General features: G+C 43.6%; 1 protein-coding gene across 3 annotated transcripts in view; it reads left to right on the top strand.

Annotated features, from left to right (window-relative positions):
* Positions 1–1,737: 1,737 nt before the first annotated feature.
* The window catches only part of LOC309889531 (CUGBP Elav-like family member 4), a gene marked incomplete at both ends in the record, with an annotated part of 295,020 nt that continues 286,488 nt past the window's right edge, over positions 1,738–10,269 (top strand). For all 3 annotated transcript variants that reach the window (XM_082782380.1, XM_082782379.1, XM_082782378.1), the window contains one exon: positions 1,738–1,786. In XM_082782380.1, the coding sequence (XP_082638506.1) occupies positions 1,738–1,786 (49 nt within the window). The remainder of the gene's footprint in view (positions 1,787–10,269) is intronic.

Here is a 10,269-nt window from a genome sequence, read left to right as displayed (position 1 = left end):
CACAGCATTCCACCAGCTACTAGGAAGAAAATTAATTCTGTTCTAACTGAAACCAGGACAGTAGTTCATCCCCATACTGTTTGTATTGCTTTAAGTGACGTGGAAGAAGGGTGGGGAGAGGCTTTCAGAAGAAAATCTCAGCAGTTTCCAATCCAATCTGCATCCCTAGCTATTAACAGGAGGGGAATATCCTCACCCTGTGCATTAGACACCCACGTCATGTTAGGCACCACCAGTTAAGATGGTCGTGGACATCTGCTGCCCCTTTCTCCTGGGAGCGAGCAGCTCTGGGTATAAGGGTATGTAGAAGGAGACACCTCCTTTAAGGGTGTCTGGTCAAGGACCTTTTCCAAGGGAACAAGGGATAATTAGAAAGGGAGGCAGGATTCCAGCAGGGTTATCCGCCCCACTTCTAAGTGGGGAGACAATGACAACTAGCTGATAAGATGTGAACCAGGGGGCCCAGACTGGGAGGGTACAGAAACAGCAGAGCTCTGCAGCCATGGGGGACACAGCCCCTGGGCCTGGGGCCAGCTTCTGAGGGCCAAGCATCTGCATCTTCCCCAGCCTGGTGTCCACAGGGTGTGCATGTGCATTCGCCAGCGAGCTTCAAGCTAGACAAGCCAGTGAGGAGGCGACCTGTGAAGTGGGCAAGGGGCCTGGGTCCAGGCAGGGGTGCTTGGCTGGCTGTGTCTGCTAGTACATGAGCATGGTGTGGAAGTGCTGCTGAAGGCAGCCCTTGGCTGGGCAGCCCGTGTGACTGGCTGTGTCAGCGTCCTGTCTGTCCGCGTGCATCCATGTGTCTCTGGGGTATGTGCCCAGCTTTGCTACCTGCTGGGCCTGCAAAAGGGAAAGCGGCAACCACGTCCCCCGGCCTGGGCAGAGACCCTGGTCCCCAGCACCGGGCTGGGCCCCAGCAGCTGGGCAGGAGCTGGGCTGGGCCCAAATGACCGGAGAAGGTAGCTGTGCTCTGCACCTCGCCTAACACCGGTGACAGTGATGGTCCCTAGTGCTTCTCTGTAAGAGACAGAGCAACAGGGATAAGTCAGAGAACATAAATCATATTCACAGCACAATGGCAAGGTTTTTATATGTACTTGTGTTCTGATGTGAGAAAGGAAAAAGGCATCTGAAAAATCAAAACAGGGAGAGGTTTTGACTTGCATACTACACTCACCCTCTTAAAAAAATTCTCAACACCCAGCATTTCCATAGCATGTGGACAAGCCAGATCTAAGTCTCATTCCCCTGGTATGACTCTGATAGTCATACAACTGACTGTCCTACCGAGCCAATAGTTGAGGTGGAATTTACTTTCCCATTTTCTTTTCACCATGACAATCTCAAGAAACCTTTGCAATTAAAGTTTCACTGAACCATATGTTCTAACAAAGTACTTCTGTTCTGACACAGTGTTTCCAGAGGGAACTATTAGAAATTTAAAAAGTTACATTTAAAATTTCATGACCTGTGTGAAATGAGTCAGATCCCTCACCTGGTGTGATTCAGCAGAGCCCCTGTTAGGTAAGTGGGGTGACACTGATTCACCTCAAACTAAGAAGCTGCCCAAGCAGCCTGTGCTCTGTTGCCACTTCTTTGCTTACTAATTGCTTTTTTCCCTCCTCATGGAGTCTATTTTGATGCTAACTGATGCACAGTAAAATACAAAGCAAGGCTCTGTATAACAAGGTTTGACTCCATTGCTAAATATCTGTCTCTCTTTGCTTTCTTTTACAGATGAACAGACCAATCCAGGTGAAACCAGCAGACAGCGAAAGCCGAGGAGGTAGTTGACTGCATTGCTTTCATCCACAGTGCTAAGTTGTCGTCTCTGGCTTCTCTCGGGCAATGTGCTGATCAATTAGTAATGTAATCACTGCCACAGAAATTCCCTCTGCAGAAAAGATTCTATTTATTAAATCTCCTTTACTTCATCTCATTTTCCTCATATTCAATTATTATCTGATTTTAAAAGGCAGGCAGGTGCCAGCGATTGCCTGGGAAACAAATAACTGCCTTGTTAAGAAGTGAAGCATCAGGCACTGACTTAACAAAGTTTAACAGCAGTGACGGCAACATAGGTTTTTCAAACCTATGTTAGGACGAGCTGCAGAGGTGTGTAATTTCATTAGGATAAAGCAGATATTTTACATTTTATCTGACCATGCTGTTTCTGCTTGAACTGAAGCAACTCTGTTTTTGGAAAAGTAAATTCTGAGGAGTTTTCTGCACCTTTATCAGCTTATGTGGATAAACCTGTTGTGGAAGCTGAAGACTTCTCTTAGTACCAGGGAGTTATTCAGGATTTTCACAGGTGTAGCTGGAATCAGGATCTAGTCTTTTGCTTTTCCATGCTGCATGGTGGATTTGGAAGGCTTTGCTAAATGACCACTCAATGGATCACAAGTGATAAGGTGTTTTCTGTGAAAGGATTTCTGACAAAACTGATTTTGTGATACTTCACCCATAAAATGGTCAGTTATTCAGGACAAGTTATTCTGTTTATTTTCTTGTATCAGTACATTTCTATACATACATATATATACATATAACGACATGATACTTCTCAATCCCTGTCTCTTTGAGTGACAAAAAAGGAGAAGCTTTTGTCCATATATGTAGTAAAAACACTAGTGCTTCTGTATCATATAAACATGGGAGTAGATTTTGTCATTTATTAATGTATGAAATGTATGAAAACTCTTTAATTTCCACCATGGACGTAAACTCTTCTTCACTTATGTGACTACTATCTTTGTGTTGGCATTAGTGGAAATCACCAGCACCAACTACTTAAAAGGAGCAAAACACCTCGCAGACAAAAGGCCCTGAAATTGTGCACTTTTTCAGTTGAAAGCTTTGGATTCCAGAGGATTTGACTGTGTAAATGTGGGGCTGAAACTCTTCAGTGACTCAAGTCATTGGAAGACTTTGTACGTAGCTTGTAGTTAAAGGGCTGGTGTCACGGAGTGGTGAAACCAGCAGGTTGGCAGAGGCTCTGTAAGGAAGGTCTGTGGTGCTGTGTAATTGCAGAGCAGGTCAAAAGCTGAATGCTGGAAAAATGTCAGAAAACCCAGGGATAAATATGGCGCTTTTGGAGTCCCCATAAAGTAAATTCAGGGGAATTCGGCCAGCAGTGTGCAGAAAATGTTTGACAGACTCTGTGATGGCAAGTTCTGCTAGCCATAGCACACTTCTAACCCACAACAAAGGCATGACACATAACACAGCATCATCCAGTGGTTTTTAACAGAACAGGATTAATTTGCCCCCTTTTCCTTCCCCTCTGAAGATCTGGCTCTGTGTCTGGGTAAGTGTTGGTAAGGCTCATCTGCCTGGGCAAATGAGGGGACATTATGCACATTCCAGTGGAGCTCCTGCTGACAGCGAGAATGAAGGGAGGGCCTTTTGTCTGTTTAATTAGACATACCAAAAAATAATAATTAAGCTGGCCAATTTGCTTAGTGTGCCTACAGGGTATGTAGCTCCCAATCACTCTTTTTGTTTGTTTGTTTGTTTGTTTTTAAATGCAAATCACTGATAGAGAACACATCTGGCTTTCTGGGGAGGGTTTTCAAACACTTACTAAGAGCAGCTGCTTTAAGGAGGGGTGGTTTGACCCTCACAGGACTTGGGTGGCGGTTTGATTCCGCATTATCCATCACACCAGTAGTTCCCTCTCCATTGTATTTTAGCTAATTATCTCCCCAACACACACAAACTTCATATTTTCTTTCCCACTCCGTTCCTGTATTGCTCCTGTCGGTGGTGATCATAATACAGGGGCCAAGCGGGTATGCTCATCATTGGTGTGAAAGACACATTGTCCTAATTCCCCACTGACAGGCTGCTTGTGGGCTGGTGATGTTTCGAAATGGCATGACTCAAGGACAACTAATGGGGGAAAAGAACAATTGGCACCCAAGGGATGCATTGCATGAAAACTTATGTTCTTCATGAGACCACTGGTTAAAGCAGGCGCAGCAAATAGAATGCTGAAAAGGAGGCTGTGAATCTTAGGAGCACATCAAAAGACTTCATTAGGTCTGCAAGATAAAGGTCAACTTCAACAACAAAGAAACTTAAGTTGTAGCTTATTATACCCCGTCCGTGTATAGGGATGGGACATGAGGGAAGGGGGGAGCTTGGTAGATGAAGCATCTCTTCTGCACAGCACAGGTCTGCAGTCTGCTCAGAGCACTTACTCTGAATACGCCTCTGTCTTTTGGCTCGTGGGGAATTTTGGTGCCAGGTATGAAAGAGAGGATGCAGTACTGTTTGAACCTGCAGCTTGCCAGGAGGCTGTACTGGAAATGGTGAGTGGTGTTCTTGAGGAAGTAAGGTTGTGTTTTATACAAGGGCAAATACCTGCATTTTGCTGAAGTGTGAATCCTTGACTTTCCCAGTCAGTTCTCCCAAAACCCAAACCTGATAGGAGTCTGGAATTTACTCCAACAACAACGACAACAAAAAGATTCTGCTCAGCCTTTTTACCCCTTTTTTTCTGCAGTCTGGGTTTCGCTGGTCTTTAATCCCTTCTGCGTCCTGATTCTTAGTTGAACCAAAAGTTGGTTTGTTGGCATTTTGTGTGTGTGAGCATGAATTTAATGTATCAGACCATCTAGATTTGGGGAAGAATTCAAACTGTTGCTTGGCACAAATTTCACTCAAACCAACTAAACAAAAATACTGAGTGCCCCTTATTAGTTTTGCTGTTTTTATTATTCTGTTTGTTAATCCCCATATTGGACTAGGAGCAAGACAAAGAATGCAATCCTTTTCAATAAATCTGGCATTATTTACATTTGCCTAATCTCACAGGAACTAGAAATGAATGTATTTTCAGTACATTTCTCTTGGGAAACAGTCTAAATTAATGGGATATTTTTGCATCTTGCATTCCTGCCTGTTTGTGCGTATGCAGATGATCAACTGCAAAATGTTATATAGGAGTATTCCTTCTATCAAATGGTTCATGAAGCTCCAGATATCTCACTGGAAGGTCAGAGTCCTTTGACATTTTATAAAGACCTTAGCAATGATGGAATTCGTAGAACATGATAAAAAGACAAAAAATCAGAGTGTAACTCTAGTTTTATTGAGTATATCTTAAAAACTTTTGTTGGCCTTTGTGTTACCCAAATTTTAGTTTGACTCCATAGAAAGTACTTTGCCATAGGTTAGGTTGTCCCATATGTTTTTAGGGGTGTAAGTTATAATTCCACATTACATTCTCAATACATCCAGACAAACCTGATAGAAATTTCATTTCATCATTTCTGTTGATTATTTTTCTTATTTCTTTGCCTTGTGCTCAGCTCTAAAAATAGCCTGTAGATATCAGTGACTTAAAGTTTTGCAAACTTAGGGAAAGATCTCAAGTCTGCTTTGTGGTTTGGGGCAAAAGTTTGAAGCCATTTCTTATTTTATCCGCAATATATCTAGCTCTCACTAGACAACTGGCAGGGTTAACCTATGATAAACGCAGCCCCTAGGTACCACTAGCTTGTTCTGGGAGTAACATTTTTAAAAAGGAAAGGACTCTCCTGCTACTCTAGTTGCACTCCATTAGTGATGCTTAGATGTGCTATTGCCTCCCCATTTCTCTCAAAGGGCAAGGGAAGGTCCATAAAGGAAGGCATGCAAAGGTGCACACAGTGTGCTACCCAGGCTCAGCGATAACCTCTCTACCCAGAAACACTTCACAGTTGTTTCTGAGTCCTTCTGTATTTTATGAAAGACATACAGCAGGTTCCTGGACTACAGAAAATAAAAAAGCCAAAGTCCGAAGTAGTTTAGAGTTGAAAGGCTGCAGTATCCTGCAGAGAGGGAGCTGAGAGATTTACAACAGAGGCTACAGTTCATCACATTGCAGTGTTTTCTGCATGCAAGACTTCACAAACGTACAAAATCCTTTGTGTCTGTCTGTGCTTGCAAGCAAATTTGTTTGTGTATGTTTCAGGGAAGGCATGTGCAGTGTCTTTTTTATGTCTTTTTTTTTTTTTTTTGTCTGCTGTTTAGGGAACATGATAGCAGCTGCTGGAAGGTTTAGACTGTCATATTTCAACTGACTTGCATCATTTCTCTGGCTGTTATTCAGGGTGCAGGCTCTGAAATTATCTACTTGGTTATGGTTTATTTCAGCTTCAAAGCAAAATGTCCACTTACAATAAGCAGCAAAACTGTGATGCCTTGCTCATGCACTATGGTCTGTTTCTTTTTATTCCCTTCCATCAGCTTAGCAATGATGGTGGGACCAGAATGGCTTGTCTGCAGTTTCTAAGGCCTATTTTCCTTCTGGGGCAAAAGTCTGGATCTATTTCTTATTTCATCTGTGACATTTCTAACTCTCGCTAGATATCTGCTGCAGCTGGCAGGGCTTATCTGTGACAAACAGCCCCAGGTCCCACTAACTGTTCGGCATTTATCTATTTTCCATTTAAATATTCAGAATTCTGCAGCTTGTGTTGATGACTACGACCTCTCATGAAGCTTCCTATCCAGGTACTAGCCAGATTCAGGCCTGTTTAGGTGCTGAAAATAGGCAAGTCTGGATGTCGTCAGCTCAGTTTGGCTTTATGCAGCTATAACAAAGCCACATGGAATGATTTTCTTCTTCTCTGGAAATGCTTTGCAAGGAATATATCTGGCTGCCCAGCAGGAAGGTGTGAAGAAGAGAGTTAAGGATAAGTATGGATATGGCATTCTTGGCAGAGCTCAGCATCTCCCCTCGTGCGCTGCTGGAGGTTAGGCTATTCCAACATGCGAGAAATCGTGACGTTTGAGACTATGCATAGATCAGAGTTGTACCTTTGTACATCTTATCTCTTTCTTATCCCTGAGCCATGTGTCTTTCCTGGCATGTTGAGCTCCTTGGAAGCCATTTTAAAAGCAGCTTCCCAGTTTGTATCATTGCTGGCCTTCCTTAATAACTTCCTATTCCACATGCTGGAGAGAAGGATGTCTTGTTTCCAAATGGTGATCCATTCAACCCCCTTTTACATGAACTGCCCAGATTTTTCTACTCATTTTTTTCTTTTATTGTCCCCCCAACCATTCAGCATGAGCGGGAAGATGGCACTGGCAAAAAAAAAAAAAAAAAAAAAAAGATCCAAGCTGATTTTCCCTGAACACATTCCGGGGGGCCCCATTAACTCTGTCAACATCATCATGAGCCCAGTAGTACTCTCACCCTCACCATTTATAGCTCAAGTAGAGTGGTGTGGCAAAAAGAGAGAATTGTGACGATCACAATCACTGCACGTACCAGACTTCGCTGTGACCATGGCACTTCCCAGGATAAGACTACTGGTTGGACAGTAGCAGCTTTGGCTTCACATTTTCTGAGGCCTGGATTCAAGACCTCCGGACAAGTCATTTACTACACCCTTGCCATATTCTCCTTCTTTTCCCTCAGTGTCCACAGCAGTTTAAAAAGCATGTATCCTTCTTTATCTTCCCTTGCAATTTGAAATGAGATTTTTAACTCCATGTCACAGCATACTTCTAAGTCCCATAGTCTCATACATATCCTCTTCCTGAGATTTGCTCAGAATATGGTTAATCAACTGTTTTCCACCTTTCTTGCAGGAGGAATTTAAAAAAATAAAATAAAAACAACAACAAAATGCAACCCACACCCAAATCCAAATATCTTCTCTTTATTACTTATGTATTCAAGATTAAACAGCTCAGTGGTGCTGAATTGCAGTAGCTCCACATGAAGGAAAAAGAGAAGGAACAACTGTTTAAAAAAAATCTAATACTATGTCAAAAATCCACTGAGAGGAGAGATGAGCTCATGAGTCAAAAGGAAAAAGCAAAAGCTAGAGCCTATGCAGAAGACCTTGATATCATTCTGGGAGGCAGCCTTCTTGCCTTAGAGGCTGGGGAAGTGTCAGGACCCCCAGAAGCCTTGGCACAGTATCACTGACAGGGTGGGCACCTGAGTGTTGCAGGAAGCATGGCCGAAAGCACGACAGACACCAGTAGAGTCAGATCATGCTCCATCTTACTGCCTGAATAGCCTGACTTTTATAGTGAACTTAACAGGGGCGGATAGTGTCTCACACAAGATTATTGGTCAAAAGCACTCAGACAAACAAGTACAAGAAAACAATCCCACCTGCAAGAAAACAACCCCCTTGTGATTAGCAGTCACGTAGACCTTGTCCTTGAAGCCAGCTGCTGGCAACAATATTTTTCTGAATCCCTCAGTTGGGGGATGTGGGAACACTGTCATGGGAACTTCTCATAGTTGCCCTGGTAGCTTGGTTTGCTCAGCTACAGCAAGCCATGGGATCTTTGCTGTTTCAAAAATCCCTCAACAATTCCCCCTTTTTTTTTATTATTTTTTTGAGCAAACCACGCCCAATATAACAGTTTTGCAAGTAACCCTTTAACCACATTTATCACAATACAACATGCAATGATGATTGACACCACAGCGAACACAATCCTTAATCCCTCTTTGACTAATCCCAGTAACCATCTATGCATTGTTTCAAACAAATCAGTGAACCATTGATTGAAAGGATTGATACCATATTGAATCTTTCTCATGTGCTCTTTCAGGAAAGTAATGGATTTGTGAATTGACTCATTATGATCAGAAAGGTTTAAACAGTACATTCCCTCAAAGTCGTCACACCCATGCCCTTGAGCCAAGAGCAAGAAGTCAATAGCAGCTCGATCCTGTAAGAGCGCATGTCACAGACTATTTTGATCTGGTAACATCTCCTCAAGTATCTCTGTCGTGGCATGGGCTTGCTTCTCGGCCCAGCATACCAATTTTTCTAAGTTGTTAAGTGCGGCCGCAGATGCCATTCCTGGCACAAAAATTGCCAATGCCGCTCTAGCTGCAACCCCACACAATTCAACATTATCATTGCAATCCGGTGCAAGCAATGCCGATTTATGTCTGCCGATCTCACGTAACTGTGACAAGTTAGGAGCAAATATAGTAAGTTTATCTAAGTAACATGGACATCTGATAGCATTTGCAGGGATACCTTGCCAGGCCCTATCCCCGCAAATCAGAAAGACATCAGGAGGTAAGGCCATAGCTGTACGATTGTTCCAAATGCTATAGTTGTTACCCCTTGTCTCCGTGCCATAAGCCCCTAAACCCTGCTTAGCAGTGTCATTGTAATCACAGGTGTTGTTTGTATTTCTGTATCCGTATGGCCCTTTCCAGGTTCCTGTAGCAGGATTCATCTGATAGCCACGGCTACATTCACATTTGTAGCCACCTTTCAGGTTGATACAGATTTGACTACAGATACCAGGGTTTTGGCATTCATCAATATCTCCACAGTTTCCCAGCTGGACAGTCACATTCATAGCCAATAATGAAATCTCTGCAGATGTGGGAGCAGCCACTGTTGTTCACCAAACATTCATTTATGTTGCATTCCTTCAGGGGCTCATCACCCCAGTCCTTGCAGTCTCTCTGCTGGTTACACACTTTATTGATATCTATGCATTCTCCACTTCTGCACTTGAATTTGCCAGGTCCAGAGCACTGAATAACATTGTTACAGTTTGCTTCATCAGTGCCATCCAGACAGTCTCTCACACCTTTGCACTGCCTACTCCCGTGGACACAGTTCCCATCTTCACATCTGAACTGGTCTGGCCTGCAGGTCCGAGAAGGGACCTGCAGGTTTAGGTTGGATCTTAGGAAGAACTTCTTTACTGAAAGGGTTGTTAGACATTGGAACAGGCTGCCTAGGGAAGTGGTGGAGTCACCATCACTGGAAGTCTTCAAAAGACGTTTAGACGTAGAGCTTAGGGATATGGTTTAGTTGGGACAGCTAGCGTTAGGTCAGAGGTTGGACTCGATGATCTTGAGGTCTCTTCCAACCAAGAAATTCCGTGTGATTCTATGTGATTAATTTCATCACTTCCATCCTTGCAATCAGGATCTCTGTCACAGTCTTTTTCACCATCACATTTCCAGGACACTGGGATACACTGGGTTGACTGAGGACCACAGCTGATTTCATTTACCCGGCATGTTCTCATATGACACAGCTCAGCACTCTCATGAGACCCATCTTCACAGTCCGGATCCCCATCACACTGTCATTTGTTTGGCACACACTGACCACTGTTGCACACAAAGTCAGATTCAGCACACGTCTTCTTCACGCAAGCACTCTCATCACTGCCATCTGAGCAGTCTTCACATTTTGCTCTAGCACCGTCGGCAGCAGTGTGCAGGCAGGCGAGGGCAAGCAGCAGGCAGAGCACCCCGCAGCGCGGCAG

Source organism: Aythya marila, assembly GCF_965140915.1.
Source record: "Aythya marila genome assembly, chromosome: W".
Lineage (NCBI taxonomy): Eukaryota > Metazoa > Chordata > Aves > Anseriformes > Anatidae > Aythya > Aythya marila.
Note: the sequence above shows the minus strand (reverse complement) of the source record. Positions and strands in the feature narration are given on the sequence as shown.